This window comes from Drosophila guanche, unplaced genomic scaffold, assembly GCF_900245975.1.
Source record: "Drosophila guanche unplaced genomic scaffold, DGUA_6, whole genome shotgun sequence".
NCBI lineage: Eukaryota > Metazoa > Arthropoda > Insecta > Diptera > Drosophilidae > Drosophila > Drosophila guanche.
This window is the reverse complement of record NW_022995743.1, coordinates 8,000,093-8,018,052: the sequence shown is the minus strand read 5'-3', so window position 1 is coordinate 8,018,052 and position 17,960 is coordinate 8,000,093. Positions and strand designations below refer to the sequence as shown.

At 45.3% G+C, this 17,960-nt stretch overlaps 1 protein-coding gene across 2 annotated transcripts; it reads right to left on the bottom strand.

Moving 5' to 3' along the window:
- Positions 1-12,351: 12,351 nt before the first annotated feature.
- Positions 12,352-16,784, bottom strand: LOC117588265 (sodium-dependent nutrient amino acid transporter 1). Of its 2 annotated transcripts, none has more exons than XM_034279416.1 (6): positions 16,577-16,784; positions 14,145-14,639; positions 13,830-14,058; positions 13,402-13,776; positions 12,697-13,340; positions 12,352-12,639 (listed from the first exon to the last, which is right to left on the bottom strand). In XM_034279416.1, exons 2-6 carry the CDS (start codon positions 14,632-14,634, stop codon positions 12,386-12,388), a joined length of 1,992 nt encoding a protein of 663 aa, XP_034135307.1. In that variant the 5' UTR covers positions 14,635-14,639; positions 16,577-16,784; the 3' UTR covers positions 12,352-12,385. The 2 variants fall into 2 exon arrangements, with proteins under 2 accessions (XP_034135307.1, XP_034135297.1); XM_034279406.1 differs by lacking the exon at positions 16,577-16,784 and adding an exon at positions 16,391-16,487.
- Between the last annotated feature and the right edge of the window lie 1,176 nt (positions 16,785-17,960).

The following is a 17,960-nucleotide window of genomic DNA, read 5'->3' as shown; positions in this document are numbered from 1 at the left end:
GTGGGCATGCGAGTTGTTGCATTGGCAATATTCTTATAATTTAAACAACATGAAGCTTAGTAAAAAATTGCTGTCGTATGTAAGAGTTTAACAATGGATTGATGTGTAAGTGTAAGAGCAAAGGCAACAGCCCTAGTGTCCGATAATGTATACTAAAATATACCTTCTCATTCTCAAAATATACCGTGTTGCCACATCGTGGAAAATCGTTCTTCAAAGTTGAAATTCATTTTGGCGTGGGGAATTTCTAGTTTGTACCCAGTTTACCGCCAAATATTTAACACCATTACTCACAGAGTAATTTATACAAATATTGTATAAAATGTACGTGATACCGGAACCTTATTCAATATTATTGATACTTACCCTCACAGCAGAGGCAATTCCCATCCCTTTTGCAACCTTGTTTAGAGGGAAAACTTTCACACAAAGGTGGAAAAGTTCAACGTCAGTTGGCTGAGATCTATACAAATTGACCGAAACACGTCGGAATTTAGAGATTCACTCATGTTTGTGCACCCAAGTTGGTTGATATTTTGTAAAACTCTTTTTTTTCAAAGCGCCAGTCAAAAGTTCGGTTAGCTTTTAATTATGGGTAAAAGTTGATTGTGGCTAGAAAATGGCCGTAACTTGCAGCAACTTCAAGGGTCCACCTCAGTCCAGTCCAGTCCAGTCCAGCTCAATATGAATGGACAAAGGAGAAGCCAAAGAGCAAATTTCTCTTATTGGCAGCAAAGGGGCTGACATAAATTGAGGTGGAAACGATTTTTAATTTCAGATAAACTGGCTGTTGACTACGCAATGGAGCAATGATAAATGCATTTCCATTCCAGCAGCGTGGGCGTTTGTGTCCGTCGCCGTAGTGGCGAAGGAGCCACATTCAAAATGTATGCAAGCCGACAAATCGTCAAAGCAATTAGGTTATTCGGGGAAGTCGCTGTGACCACGGGCGGATTTAAATTTAAATTTAAATGTTTTGGAGGCCAGAAGCTCAAGCAGCACCCGAAGCCACCACCGACATCTGGCGATTAATTCAAATAACTGTTTATCAACACGAATTAATCATGCTGTAACATGCACCAAACTCATGTTACCCCAAACAAAATGGCGTGCGGCCACGTTCCGGTCACCGTGGGTCGCCAGCACCAACCAATCTCCCTTGGCAGTGTGTTCCGCCAAACTTCGAATTTATTGTTGCAGTATTCACATTATTTCGGTATAAGTTTAGGTAAATTTCGCTTTTAGGAACATCTTTTATAATCTCATCCTGGCAAGTGGCGACCATAACAGTGGCCGCTGGCGTTAATTTTATCTCAAAACTTTAATGCGCGCGTGTGTGAGCAATTAGGAAAAGGGACACAACGTATATTAGCAGCCCATGGCAAGTGAGAGCAACTAAAATTACGATTGCGAGTACATTTGGTGGCAGTTTTAAGCGTCAGCCAGCGACTGATTGGGCTTGGAGCATGTGCTCACATATGTGCATACATATGTACGAATATTCTCAGCATTCTCCATCACGATGGAGCCATTAGCTCAATGGGGAATGGGACTCAATGGACGTTGACGCTCGTGTCTTGCCGGCTGCATGCTAAATAAGCACCAACACCAACCGACAGTTGCAGAAACAGCAGCAACAGCAACAGCAACAGCAACGGCAACAAATGGCTTGTAATTGTCAGCTGAACGGACATGTGTAGGGGAAGTGAGCGAGAGATGTGAACGATGTGCACTGAGCCACAATTTGAGGCAGTGGCGCGTGTCGCAGGAGACGTAAATAAAGTTAAACGTCAGTCGAAGGCATAGAAAAAAGGAAATGTGTGCACCAAGAGTAACTAAAAGCCACGAGAATCGGTTAAAGCATTTGAGAGGAAATTGCCGCATTTTTTCAATGTTTTTCCAAACCTACACCTGAGCTGCACTGCTGGTTCGAACAGACTAATCCCTGATACGACATTGATTGGTCAGACTCTGATTTATGTCTGAGCTGATTTATAAATTGGTTTTCGTTTCTGTTGTCCCTTGGCCACCACATGCATGTACGTGTAGTGGCTATCAGCTTGTGGCTTCCAGGAGAAATGCCTGTATGGCCCCCGGGGTCAGGCCATTGCGAAGAGCGTCTCATTAATTGACAGTTTGGCTCACCTGTCCCCTACATCCCTCTCCTGGGTGTGTGTATTTTTCCTAACGAGGTTCATAATTAGCAGCGCCTGAGCTGCTACCGTTCCGTATCAGAGTGTCAGGGTATCAGGGCGCTCCATCACTCTATCTTTCGGAGCGTGACAATTGACCAAGTGACGATTTATGGCATGGCAAGGAGTGCAGCTGGCAGTGGGGAGTCCTTAAACTAATCTGATTCAAGCACTGCAGTCGCCAAGCCATCATGGTTGCCACTGCAGCAACAATGTAACAAAATAAATTGAGCGCCGCGATTGCCGGCAATCGTCTTTTAACTCGTCTGCACCAAATTCAATTATTTCTTCCGGCTATTGCCGCCAACAGCCACTGGCGGTAGTGCTAGTAATGATATACATACACATATTAAGTGGATGGCGGTGAGTACCAAAGCTGAAGCTTCAGCTGAGGTGAAAGCAAAGGGAAATTGCATTTAGGCAGACTGTCGCCAACTGTGCACGCATTTTATAGCAGTCATTGAGCAAAGGACCAAAGGACCCAGCCCGGGGTTCGCCGAGGTGTTGCATATACCTATACATATACAAAGCATTAGATTAATGCTAGGACTGTGCCAGAGACTGTGCGAGGAAATGGAATGGAATAAATGCGGGCATTAAATGCGATTTCTTGCACTGACTACGAACAACTCAACAGAGTTATACGAGTACTTGGTCCATGAAAAACTTCAACTGCTCGTTACATTAGTGCGTCAAAATGATCCACAGACAGAGCTCTGAATTGAACCTTTTGCACAGTCCAGTCTCAAATGTACCCGTGAACCACCTTAGGGTTTGCTTGCGTTTAGTTTTTGTCTCAAATAAAATGCTTGCCGTAGCCATGAACACCTCTGCCACACACAGACACAAAGTGCAGAGCATGCATCGACTTAAGATGCAATTTCAGAGGAGAGGCAGAGCTGACCAGACCAGGGACCATCCCTCAGGAGTCTGCCGGCAGCTGGATCAGCTGCGATGGATGCAGATACATAATTGAAATTCCTGATTTGTTTTTCGTTTCTGGCACAAAGCCGGCAACATGCAGTTCTGCAGTTGCATTTTCTTTTGTGGGCAACAATTGAAAAACTCGCAAACTGTTTTCTAAATGGCATCCACACAGACGGCATGGCGTATGCGCCTGCGCCAATTCGAGTGGAACGCATTCGGCGATGGCTTGGCTTGGCCTCCTAAGCGCTGTTCTTGCCACGGCGCCTCAGTGCGATTTCGGCTCTCAAACCGGACGCTTCTGTCGGCTCTCGCTCCCTGGCAGTGAACTGGTGGCAAAAATATCGTCGAGTCCAATCCAATTCAATCCAATCCAATCCCAACGGTCTTTTGAATAATTGAAGCAACGCGTGCTGAACATCACTGCAGAGTGAGCTCGATGCAAATTGATTGCTCATACGCAGTGTTGGCTGCACAAAGAGTAGAAAAATAGAAATTGTTGCATGCTTTTAGGCGGCACAATTGTTGATTGATATTTGTTGGTGCAACAGTGCAACAGTGCAACTGTGTCTGTGGCTGTGTGTGTGATTGAAATTCGTTTTGATTAAAGCCCGCGCGTGATTCACTTGCTATGCAATCGGAAAAGTCTTCTCTTGTTGCCTAAATGCTCCAAGCCCGCTAATTGCTCAATGCTGCGGCTCGTATCGAATCTGGATCTGGATCTGACTTTAGTGATTCGCTTTGGGGTAAGTTTTTTGTGTGGGAAGGGGCATATTTATGGTGTCAACAATACGGGCGATCATCTCCAAGTGGCTACATGAATCGGACAGATACAAAACAGACTGACAGAGCGACAACAGAACACGTACTCATGTCCGACCGTTTTCAAAACTATTTATGCCTGTCGCAGTTGACTTTAAGCGCCACCCGTGTTCAGGGACACATCTTTATAGCCAGAATTGTCTTTATTGTCCCAGTCCCAGTCCCAGTCTCCGCGCCACTCTCCCTACAGTTTATTCAGAGAAATCACTTAGCAATTTGTGGCCATGGCTATGACTGGGAATCCTTTTCAGCCCTCCCAGTCCTCGTTTCTGCGTTTGTCATTGTGCAGTCTGTTTAATTTCACAATTCATTTCATGTCAATCGAATTGTCTCTGCCTCTGTCTTCCCCTGACAAGTGTCGCTATCTTTGGCACACACAAAAGGCTCCAACGAAAAGAACTCGAACGCTTGCTGCCAAGATGCTGGAATTTGATGTATTAACCGCAGCGCTGGTCTGTAGGAACTTCAGGCTTCGCTTGGAGCCGGAAATCGACCATAAAACTGTGGACGAGCCGCATTAAATTCGCCCATTTGGCTGCCGATAAACCTAATAGTAAACATCTCCCTTTGTTGACTCTATCTGAGGGATTAGGTTGTCTCGTACATGAAGCTAAACAGCTTGGAATCTGCACCAAGACACAGTTGGGGAGAAGGAAATTCTTTATGTTCCACACCTTCAGGAGAATCCAAGAACCAAATTATTTGGGTAAGGGAATTAAATTATTAGAATGCCATAAACGTGACTATTCAACCAACTCAATCGATAAAAATTGATATGCCATTGAAAGCAGAGTTCAGCATTAAAATTTAATAATAAGGTTTTGCTGCTTGTTCCCAAAAGTTTTGGGGAATTTCCTTTCATCATGCCCCGTGCCATTCACTTGATTTTGCACAGGCAGAGCTTTATCCATTCTGACCTGCTCTAGTCCTCAGTTATTTTTGCTTTATGAAATGTGAAGTATGCATAATTTATATAAATTGTCGATTAACAATAATCATCTGACCCGGACAAGTGAAATATGAGTGTGTGTTTATTTTATTACTCTGTTGGCACTTTGCCAGTGGCCCTAAAGATGCTTGACTGGACCGCTCACCAAGGCGTATGCTTAATCGGTTTCCGCGTCCCTGTACATCCTGGCAATAAGGAATATTCATATCTGGTGATAAACATACATCCAAACATAATCCATTGTGAAGTACTGCAAGTACTTCAAACAAGTTGCTTACCTAACAAAAACCAAATGGTGGACTGGCAAGGAGCTGCTGAGAGGGAAGAGCGGAGAAGTGTGTGGAAAACTGCTCGAGCCCTGATTTTCTCCTTGGGAGAAAGTTCGCGGCACAACGCCTACTTTTTTTTCTGACGGCTTTTGGCCGGCTTTACTTTTGCTGACTGCTATTTTATGTTGGCCATTAAAGGAAATTGAATATAATTTTGTTTGCTAAGCTCTTCCATAAACTCCCAAAAGGCCAAGTGGCTTGAGCTGCTGCTGCTGCTCTGTTCTGTTCTGGCGTTGCTGTATGATTTTCCCCAACCACTTCATTTTCGGTGGGGTTTTTCATATTTGATCAAGTTCAGGGGCGAGCTGGAAAGGTCGATGGTTAAAGGTTCTAATGGGGATTGAACGCTGCTTGGTTGCAGTCAGATTTAGCCGTGGGCCAGTGCATAAAATTGATTGAGAAATTGTACACGAAGTGGCAGGTTTTTTGGCTTAACCTTAGCGCCAGCCACCCCCTTGTTTGCTGAGATGACGAATGGGTGTCCCATAGAGACAGAGGTAGCATATTCACAGCTTTCTGTCCGGTTTTCGAGGTCGATCTTTGGACCACCTCCTGGGTCCTGTCTGGTCCTCTCTGGGCAGTGTCACAGCCAGTCTATTCAGACTTGTTTGGGCTGGCTCGAGTCCAGTCAATATTGCGGCCATTTGGCCAGAGAAAGCCAAAGCCGGCCCAAGTAACTCCCAACTTGTGCCATCTTGGACCACTTGCTCACCGATTTCATTATTTATTCAACTTCGTAAAAGCAAACTTGCATATTGCCACTTCCCTCCAACTACTGGGGAATGGAATCACCAAATAATAAATTGTGTCTGCGGTTGTATCTACACAACTCCATCCCAAAACCTATTCCTTTGTTTGTTTGCTCTCAGTCCTTGAGATAGGCCGCAGCCACACCCACACCCATCCCCATCCGCTGTTTGCTTATCCTTGGGCTTTGCCCATTTGCCTCTGCCATTCGAAGAGTTATCCTTATAGATTTGCAATCGGATGGAAAAACATTGTTTTCATTTAATTTAAATGTTGATATATCGTCCCAGAACACAAGCTGTGGATGGATGCTCGTTTGTAAGGGTATGTGTAGGGGCATTTTAATAATTTGTTCTACCTTTTTTAGACATCTTAGGAGTATAAATTCAGAAGGCAATTGAGAATGCTATTTGCTGCGAAGGTTGTCAAGCTATTTTCAAACCTCTTTGGTGAACCCTGATGATGTCCCTGTTAATTTAGCAATCGTTAAGAAGATTCATCAAACCAAACCCCCCAAAAAAAAGAACCATGGAATATATTTTAGCTTTGTTGTTCGACGGCTACTCCCAGATGACTTTCCCCTGCTGTCAGGCTGTTGTATCTTTGTGACATGGCTGAGATAAAAATAGACGCAGAAAGAGGGGCTTAAGTAAATGATTCCTTTGATTTGCTTTGCCAGGTGTCTGCGTCTATATTTCATTCGTTGTGGCACCGCCATCAATCAATTTCTCAGATAATTCACCCAAACATCACCTAGCTGGTATGTCATTCGATGGCAGAAAGCCATCTAAATGTTGTCGTTGTCAACGGGGTCAGAGGCATGCCATTGCTTAAATAAATAAATTGTGGAATATTTTTTTGCGAGACAACAAAAAAACAGCTCACATAATTAGGACAGACTCGGGTTGCTATTGACACTGCATAAAAAAGTTAAAACAAGAGGAAAAAAGTACGTACCAGATGATGGATTGTGTGTCGATGGACAGAAATTTAACTGCTGAAAGAGGGACACTTACCTGTACCTGTACAACACAATGATGTGGCTGGTAGAGGTCTAGGGAAATGGGGGGCAGATATGCGTAAAGACACAAGCTTTGGGTTTACAGAGCATTACTTATACGACTTGGGTGACATGGGGAGCACACATTGCGGTTAGATCTTATAGACATTTCCGGCTTGCTGCACGCATGAATGTTAATGTTGATTGTGACCCCCCCCCCCCCAACTTTTTGCCAGTGAGTGTAATGTCCTAGAAATTATGTCACAGACCGCCCCAACCCTGGCCCCAAAGGGGTCATGAAATATTTTGCTTGTTGTCTGTCCATAACCAGGCCAAAGATCCGGAACACAGAGCCGTCTCGCTGACTCCGTCTGGCTCTTGGCTGTGCAAGAATTTTCATGGCGGCAAGATAAATTCGTACCGAACTCCACTTGACTTGAAAGTTGGCCCATTAAGATGGAAAGATTTGAGGCATGTGGCAAACTTTGAGTAGTTGGCATCTCAAAGGGTCTGATTGCCGAGCCACTCAAGAGCTGTGCCAGAGCCGCCGGCCATTTGCTTAAAATCAAATTAGGTAAACGCAAAACCAGCATTTAAATGTCAGCTTGGGGCTGCAACCCGTTTACGTCAAAGTCAGCAATTTGATTCCCGTCTTTTAATTATCGCCCTTGACTTAAAGCTAAAGTTTCCATTTTCCATTGGCTGTTGTTGACTTATTTGGGCTCTTAAGACACCCAACTACACGTGTTGAACAAGTTCATGAACTTCAGCTGGCATAACTATGGGCTCGTTTTCCCTACTCCACTCTGCCCTGTGCTGGCTGCCATCTGCGGCTTTCACAGTTTTTCCGTGTCTTCCCCAGTGCTATCGTCGTTGCGTTGACGACATCCGGAGATATTTCTTTTCACTGCGTCGGCTCTGCCTTTCGCAGGCATTTCGCTCGTCTCGTCTCCGCCGCATCAGAAGGCACGTCAAAACGACTCGCACTGTGGGCATTGCATTATTAAGAGCAAACATACACATACACATATAATATTTTCACAATGTTGTGCTTTCAATCACCGAGAGGCAGAACTTTTAATTAAATTCACATCTCAGTGTTTTTTCTGGTGACTTTTCACATATATTCATGGTCGTGGCTAAGCCCTTTCTCGCAAGGGAATGTTCAAATAAAATCACCAATTGGTATACTCTCTCATCTTCCCATCTTTATGGGAATTACATTCACATTTCGGACAGACTGTGTTCCCAGGATATGTTGGTGGTTGCTCCACAGTGCAGAATGGGATGACAGTCAACCATTGTGATGTCAGTTTTTGCAACGCCTGGCTGCCCCTGTCCCTGTCCGTGTCCCTGTCCCTTTACCCCACACCCCTCGGGTATCCTAATGTCTATTTGGTTTCTTGGCACGACATGCCCTACGTCTTGTGATGAAAAACTTATCATAAAACTTTTGGCAAAACTGCAAAGTTGTCAAGGTTTTTGTCATTTGCCTGTCCTCTGGCCACAATCCCGTGCCCTTGCTCGATCTGTCTATATATTGCTCGTGCAGTGGTTGGCAAAAATAAATAATTATAAATAACTTAAAAGCAGGAGAACGGTAAAATGCCAAACAAACAAACAGCAAAAACCAATAAACCAGTCCCATACCATCTCGGCAGAGAGTTGTTGCTCGGCAAAGTATGCAATGAAGAACACGCTATTCCCGGCCATATTCCCGATGATATCTCTGCTATACGTTTAATTTGGTATGCTTTAATTGGCACTATAAACAGCTAATAAAATCGACAGTTCGCCGGCGAAAGACATTCCACTTGAAGTGGCCAATCGATGCCTCAAGAGCCATGGCCCACTCCAAGCAAACAATAAAAACAGTTCGAGTGTTCATATGTACATTTGTACATATACGTGATATACGTACGAATGCCAAGTGTTTGTTTGGCTTGCTCATTGTACAATATGTATGTCGTGTGATTTGTTTGCTTCCTCTGGTGGCTGCCATTGACAGACTGCCATAAATATGAAACACACAATATGGCAGGCCAAAAACTATGTACATATTCGGGGTTACACACATACATAAATACATTAGTTGACATCCAGGGTTCGTTCGAATCGAATCGTCGACTCGAGCATCGACATAACAAACTGTACAGGTGCAGGCACAGGTACACGAAATAGTCTGTCCCTCGTCAAGGCAACGTTTGATGGAATGTCTGTCTCTGAAATGTATTTTTTTCCCGCTCATAACTTTCCGCTCCACTTCGATTCAGAGCGAGTGGCGGCTTCGACTTGTTGTCCCCCTGAAATTTAATTAATTAGCCATCATTAAGAGACACAAAAAAGCTTTTTCATCAATTAAACAAACAGAGCCATAGACAGACAAAGATATCGAATTCTGCTTCTACGGGGTAAGCAGTGGCCCAGGTGTAACAGTTTTATTTTTATTTTCCCCAATTTCTATGTAAATGTTTGACAATTGCGGAGCGATTAGAGTTCACTAAGACTCTCTTATGTGGGCTTTCCGAGCAATTCAGAATAAGGTGGCATTTGGGCCGTGCACACTTGTGGGATATAAACTTTGGCTGTACATTTTTACAACCTTCAGTCCGATGGCAGAAGGATCGGGGCACCTGGGGCCGAATGCATCCCGCGGCAGACATTCGGCGTGTGGCTCAAAAACAAATCCACCTAAATGCCATTCATGCTAAATTACGGGCAATCTGTTCGGACAGCAGAAGAATGTGGGATAATTTATTTAAATAATTTAAAATTTGAGCTTAGCCCCGCGGCCCCAGAATAAGCAAAACAAAGCGAAATAATAGCAGCTGTGTCTAGTCAAGTCATTGCCGTAAGATAAGAATGGAGCCCTGGCCCTCCAGACAAAGAGACCGGGGCCAACAAAAGGCCAAAAGTTAATGTGTGCCTAAGTAGCAGCCACATGGACGACCCCTGACACGCTGCTCTCACACCCTTTGCGGAGGCGAAGCCATTTGGGTGGCCGTCCAAATGGCCCACATCCGCCAAGTGCCAACTGCCAACTGCCGACTGCCAACAGCCGACTGCCGGATCCTATCTCCTGTCGTCTCCTGCCGGGGTCCGTTCCTGTCCCGACTCTGTCCCGCCACGGATCGGTTGCTTTGTCTGCGGCCACCGTGTTGATTACTTTGGGGAAATGTGCGTTAAAGGCAAACGGTGTGTACCTGTGCTGTCATTTTCTGTTTGCCTCGACGTCTGATTTATATTCCCGTCCTCTTGGGCTTGCTCTGTCGTGATTCCTCCTCTTCAGTAAACTGTTTGCTATGATTTTCCGTTGTTATTACGTGACCATAAATCATCGCATCCATTCAGTAATAAACGTAAATTACAATAAGGAAGCTGGAGACGACTCCCAGCCAAGTCTTAAATATATATTTAAATATGCTAAAGTCAGAGTTTAAAGCTTGTCCTTTTGACCGATGAGAGCTCTCAACATGTTATTCTACCCTAATAAATACCTTTACACTTGAAGATTAATTCCATTAAAATATTCAGCGTTCAAGAGGCAACCCTCACCCTAACGAACCCTAACGGCTAATGGACATTGTACAAGCTTTTATTTATTTACTTATCAAGGGTCTATGCTGTCAACACCGATACCCTGCAAAGCAAGCACGACAATAAATTTATTCTGTCCACCAAAACACACGATTTTTTTGTATGGAATTCAGTACAGAATTTGTCTCATATTTTGTTCTTTTGCAGTCATTTACTTTGGCTCAAATTGATTGCACATTTTTTAAATGTTTATCTCTGGCAACATTGTCAGGTTATAGGTCGAGCACAATCAATGATGGCTGTGAAACTCTGGAAATGAACCATCTTTTTATGGCCCGATTCGGGAATCCCTGCTAGGTGCTAAATCACAGACTCTTCTTCAGACAAATGAATGGAAATTCAATTCAATAATTTTCGTGGGTCGTGGCGGGTCTCATTCCGGTTCGGATCGATGGCTTTGTATTTCAATTAACCATGCGAGCCGGTGACGCGGCCATAATGTCTCATTATGTTTGACTTGCGCTGGAAAACAATAAAATGAAGCTGATACCGACAGCCCGACAGCAGACAGCGGACAGTGGACAGTGGACACCAGGCACTCGAGCGACTACTTCAGCGGAGAGCACAAAGAGCCGTATGAATGTTCAAGTTTGGCCATTAAAAACGCATTAACATGGCACAATGGCTTGACAAATAACTCGAAATGCATTGGCTTAACGCACGGGAGTTGCGCACACGCCGTGTGCCCATGACAGCGTGAACGAGCGTCGCTTCATCCTGTTGAAATGAAAATGCCTTTTATCAGTGCAATTATGCAGCCGTGTCGCTTACACGCCACCTCCCCCCGCAGAAGAGAGCAGGCCAACACCGGCCACATCCATTCCAACCCATTCAGGACTGGCATCTTCATTAAGCTGACATCTTTGCAGCTGACGGCTCCTGCGGCGTTGGACGACGACAACAACCAAAAATATAACCACTTTCAGGTGTCGCTCCACTTGTGTGCAGCTCACCATGTCTCTCTGTTTGTTCTCCTCCCAATATCTACTTGATTTATTAGTTACATCCTAGTCTTGGCTCTGTATCGTGGGTTAGCCGACACTATGCCCTCGAAGACCCTCGTGTGGTATTTCTGTTTATCTGCACAGCAGGCACTCAGTTCTTCTCCAGCCGGTTGTTTCCTTTCTACAAATTACTTTAACACTTTGCGCCCGCTGTTACGTGGAAGTGGAGACACATTTCCCGGCACATGGAACTTTTTCTTTCAATCATAAAATCAGAACTTTTTACCCGTTTATGGCATAATCAGTGGAAGCACACGAGCCAGAGCCAGAGCCAGAGCCACAGTGCGACCGGAAGTACCGGAGTACGAGGGAGTAGTAGCAGCAGCAGCAGCAGCAGAAGCCCCTCTGGCTGCAATTGTCTTGTCTTTTATAGTTCTGCCAGTTGCCAGTTGCTCGATAGAGATGAGAAAGCAGCTTGGATCATTGGTTGCAAGTTTCGATTAAATTATATAACCGAATGCGGTTCACTTGTTTGGGGGTTTCGTGTGAGAATTAGCTTATGATAAGCCTATGAAGTAAAAAATCTCTTCATTTTGCAGCTTCATCCCTGACTGTCAGTATTCTGAGTCTTGTCACGTTGCCATCTCTGTTGGTGTTATGATCGCCTAAGGCCAACTACTACAACAACTGCGATTTCATTTGGCACTTAAGCTGGAACTGGGACTGATTTTTATTATAAAAGGGTTGCGTTGTAGCTGCAGCTCCACTCTTGCCCCAAGCACCCACACACACAGCCCTTACACACACCCTTAGATGCGCCTCGTAAAGCGGCCCAGAGTCAGCGGCATTAAATGGTATATAGTTTTATTGCTAATTCAAAGCTAACCGAAGATATTGTCATAGATTTTATGCCAGATACTGCTGCGCTGGAATATGGCGTTGGCCTGTCCCTCCTGCACGTACAGCTGGTAGCGCTTGAGGGTGCCCGGGTCGGCGGGTCCCCAGTTGGGCAGCGGCTCAAAGGCTTTGCGAATGCGGGCGCAGAGGCTGAGATTGGACGGCTGCCGCCGAACAGCGGGTATGGCCCAAAAGAGTACTTGCCCCACGCCGAAGGCACTGAGGCACCAGCCAAAGACTGCAAATGGATACGATTAGCTGGGGGAACCATGAACCATAAAGGGCGTAAGCTCACCGTATACACCGGATTGATAGGTGTAATCCTTGTACTTTAGGGGCTCGTAGCGGGCCAGCGTGTAGATGAGAATGGTGAACATCAGGAGCGGCGTGACGACTGCCCAGCAGATGCGGTAGTACAAGGAGGTCTTGATGCCCAGCATGAACTGCACATCGCGACACAGCCGCTTCACTCCGTAGACCCAGCCGATGGCCACCAGCTCGAAGATGGCTAGCACCAGGGCCACAAAGGTGGCACCGTAGAAGTCCAACAGGTTGAGCACGAACTGGCCACCGGGCGTGATGTAGAGCAGACCCAGCAGATAGCCAATCACGGCAATGGCCACCACAATCATCCAGTTCTTGACGTGCCCAAACTGATCCTTGATCACTGTGGTAAGACAGGAGGTCATGCCCACATTGCTGCCGATGCCGAGCACAAAGAGCATGAGGAAGAAGAGCACCGAGAACACCTGTGGCAGCACCTTGAACTTGGCTATCGCATCGGGGTAGGAGATGAAGGCCAGCCCCGGCCCCCCATTAACCACACTCGCTATATCCGTGGTGTTGTTCTCGTAGGCCAGGTTGCCCAGTATCCCAAATATAATGACACCCGACAGCAGCGACGTGAAGGTGTCCAGGGTGGTGACAATGTTCGCGTCCCTGCGGATGAAATGATAAGCCCTACGGTTGGTCCGACCCCTCTCAGGATGTCCGCACTCACCTGTAAATGTTGTGGCCGAAGCGATTGTACGAGGAATACATAATAATATTGCCGAAGCAAATGGCCAGAGAGAAGAAGACCTGCGTGACGGCCGCGTACCACACCTGGGCCTCCAGCAGCTTGTGCCACTGCGGCCGCAGGAAGTAGAGCACGCCGTCGAAGGCGCCGGGCAGGGTGAGGGCGCGCACCAGCAGTATGAGCATCACCACGTAGGGGAAGAGGGCGAGGAAGTAGGACGCCTTGCCGGAGCTCTTCACACCCTTGAACATGATGCTGCCTATAATGACCCAGGCAATGGCCAGAGCCAAAGCCAGGCTCCAGCTGGGATACCCAATGCCGTCATCGATGCTCTCCTTCTCGCGCAGAATGATATTCCTGTGGGTAAAATGATGAATAGGAACGCTCTCGTGCACAGAGGCGTAACTCACGTAAAGTAAAACTCCGCCGAGGTGGTGCGAACGGTGGTCTGTGCCGCGTGGGTGCCACTCGCCTCCTGCGGTGCCGAGTCCAGGCAATTGGGACCCCATTCTGGACGGCAATAGCTCCACGGCAGCGTGGGGTAAAACGAGTCCACAAAGTAGCGCAGCGTCAGAGCCATTAGTGTGGCATAGTACGTTGTCACAATCCCCGTGGCCAGCACTTGACCGTAGCCAATGCCTGAGAGGAGAGTTGAACATTATTCAGTTGTTTAGAGATTGATTCCTTATATATGCTACAGCAGCACACATGTTTTCTTTACTCACCTCTCATAATCGGCGAAAAGTCGTAAACTTTAACGCTGCCACGGCTGGAGAACTGTCCCAGCAGCATCTCCATGTAGTACACCGGCTTGCCCACCAATATGAGCACAATCAGATATGGAATGACAAAGGCACCGCCACCGTTTTCCAAAGCAGTGAAGGGGAAGCGCCAGACGTTGCCGAGACCCACGCTCAGGGCGATGCAGGACATGAGAAACTCAATATCATTGTTCCAGCTGGCGCGCTGCTTTCCCTGCTGCCCCTCGCCCATCTCCACCTCGGGCTGGTTGTGTGCATCTCCTGTTCCTCCTGCTTCTGCTTCTGCTCCTGCTCCTGTTGCTACCGCTGGCGTTGCTGGATTTGGCTTGTTGCCATTTGTGAGATCTTTCGATTTGTACGCTCCAGGTATGGATATGTTCGAGGCATTCAGTGAGCCGACGAATGCCTGATTCACGAACCCATTGTTGTTGTTGTTGTTGTTTCTGCTCTCCATTGCAGCTGCAAATCAATCAAAAATGCGGTTGAGCTAACCTTCAACAGGCCGCCGAGCAGTTGCCAGTGACTGACAAGGCTTTCAAATTAAGGTTAGCTCGATTGGTGGTCAAGTTTTGTGGCTTACTTCCCCCAATTATGCTGTTAATGGATATGGAAAAAGAGCCAAGTGCGGTGCCCAGTGCCAAGCTACCCGTCGAATACCGGTTTATGGTGTCGAGCTCCACTGCCTCTGGAAGTCACTGACCCACTGACTTAGACACTTACGTAATTCAAAACAATGCAATGGAGGGAAGGCATCGAACTGGTAAATGCAACGTGGACAAGCATTTGCAATTTGGCTGCCACCCCGTCAAAAGGCCAAAACCAGTTTCTTGGCCCATTCAGGAAAAGGTCTCTTCATTGTCTGACTGACTTTTACCTAAGGCCCTCTGGCATTTGGACTCTCTTCAACGCAACTCATTAATTGAGGTGCATATTTGTTCATGTGTATCCTTTGATGACTTAATTATAGATTAATGAAAACGATTATATGTACACTTGCGAGGCTTTTCGAGACTGCAAATGGAAGTGCTAGAGAAAGCAGGAAACTGAGAGAGACCTCGGAGACTACTCGATAAGGCTTCGAGTGCTATTCCATTTGCTTAATCATTCAAGTGGCTTGAAGTATGAAAAGCTTGATTAATTATTACAACGCTATTGAAAACAAGTCTACAATATTGGCCTTGCTAGCATTGTAAAACAGGAAAAATGCATGGTGGTAAATAGTAAATTGCCTGCGACCGTTCTCTGTAATTGACTGATATTGAAATAATGTGTGTCACTTATCAGCAGGCATGCAAGAAGCTGAAAGATTTCCCCGACCACATACAAAAATTCCTGGAGATAAGTTTGTTGGCATAATAAGATAAGATCCGACATCCAACAGCTTTCAGAAAATTCAAGTCTTTTGTACGGCAGATGTTAACCAATCTAGTGCATACATGCATACGTCATTCCCTATTTATCCATGATAAATATTTTGCGAAAGGGTATAAAATCGTCGTCACTGGCTTACTTTTTGAGTTGTCATAGCTCGTCTGTGTGCTTTGCGCTTGCGCTGCTGCCTCAATGTTGCCTGATTGTTCTCGTAACTATTGGAAAGTGAAGGTGTATCTGCTGTTGCCTGGAAATGTCAGAGTTACGTTCAGCCTGCAATTATGCGACTCGCCAAGTTGGGCCCGCACAAAGACCCGAAAGCGGCACCAACTAGCACGTTCCGCACCGCTTTGTGTGGCATTGGAGGTGTGATAAAGACTGACTGCCAGACATCGCCAGGCGGTTCTGAATGGGTTTTTATTATTTTATATTGGCAAGAGTCAATTGTTTAATTGCACCCGGTGCGCTTGCAGTTTCACTTTGTGCAAGCGCTCTCTGTTTATTGCATAAAAAAGTGTCATAGATGATAAAGTATTGAGCTCTAGTTAAAGCGATAGAAAATGAAAGTTTGTTTGGTTTGATTTACTGTCGGGCTTATCTTGCAGTGAATATGTTGACTGATTCTCCTTTCATTTCTTTTACGATATCCATAAAGATATCATGAATATAACTTCTTTCTTCTTAACAAGAGGGTTGTTTTGCTTGGCTTTTTGTGAATTGTATTAATCCATTCAGTGTTTGTTCGCTGTCTAAAGTACCGGCGATGACTTCACCTTTTATTTTAACAATTATTTGCATTAGCTGGTACTTTAATATTTGCTCTCATCTAACTCTATTACCATATGTGATGTGTGTAAACAAATGTATGACCAGCCAGCTCTGGCTATAAAAGACAATTAGATATGACTGTAGCGCGATCATACATGTATTTTGTTTAGGGCTTTGCGCACGCGACCACACCTGACCCGTTTCTGCCACAGATCTGAATTTTATATTTTGCTGATCTTATTTATTATTGTTATTACATTATTTTGAAATTTCTTCACTTTGCGACGATCACTTCTATATGGCTTATCAGTTTATGGTCAGCTTTCATGTTCAGGTACACTTGTGTGTAATTGTATAAATTGTATTCCTGGTCACAAATAATTAAATTATTGGTTTATCTTTCCAGCACGGTTCGAGTGTAAACAATTGATTGAGTTCCGCAAAACGCAAAACTACCTCTCACCGCGAATGTCAAAAGCTCACTGAGGCAGGCTCTCAGGCCCAGCGGCGTTTGCACTCCGACTCACACTCGTAGACGGAGCCGAAAACAAAGAAAGAAGCACAACAAACCTACGAAAAACAACAACAATAACCAAAACAAAAACGAGAAAAAGGTGTTTTTGAGTATTTGGGGGAACTGGCGCTTGGACTTGACATAAGCCAAGGCAGGTTAAAAATGAAAATAGAATGAATCATTACGAGTATGGCAGTGCCTGCGCGTCGCACTTATGTAGGTGGCCATGCCTGTAGACGTGCCTGGGCACAAAGAAGGGAATGACATAACCAAACGCTTATACATAGACGTTTCAAGTTTTGTTTTAAGCCCGTTTGAGAATTGTAATAAATTGCTTTGGCCGGCCTTTGCGTTGTTTTAAGTTTCGTAAATTATGCGTCTCGCTGTTCGATGCCAAAAAACCATTTAGGCTGCTTGCGCTCCGTTCCTTGCTCTCTGTCTCTGTCTCTGTCTCAGTCACTTATCGCGTCTGTGCGTCTGCACTTGCGCACGTGCTTTGAAATTAGTGCTCTCATCTGTTTTGCTCTCATTCTACATTGCAATTCTCACCGTGCTTACGCATGCTCTCACACTTGCTCTCGCATTCTGTCTTGCATTTTCGCCGCAGCTTAGCTTCCCTCTCATCGTAGGTGTTCTCTTCTCTCATCAATTCGCTCTCGCTTTGAATTGCATATTCGCTTGAGCCGGTGCATGCTCTCCAGCTTTTATATCATTTTGTTTTTGTTAATTGCACCGATGTGCGTCGGTGTGCTCTCTTTTCGTGTAATCTACTCACATATGTATGTATGTAGCTTATCATTTAGTAAATGTCCGCGCTTCTGGCTGTTGGTGGGTTAGATGGGGTGATCAAAGAGCGGATTCTTATAAAACCAAAATATGTTTTTCTGACTATTTATCAGTGCGTTTCTTCGAAAAGTAGGTAATAAATGATAAAATGAATTGCTTAGTGGCTGACACGCAATAAATAAGCTTACAATGGGTTTTTCTGCCACTTCGGAGAAGGAATATTTATTATTCATTTACTACTATGACATTGCGAGTGGAGCATCTAGTTAATTGCAATTTCAGGTGAAAAGTGCTGCAAAGTTGGCAACCCCATGCCCTTTTTTGGCTGTGAAAGTAAAAGC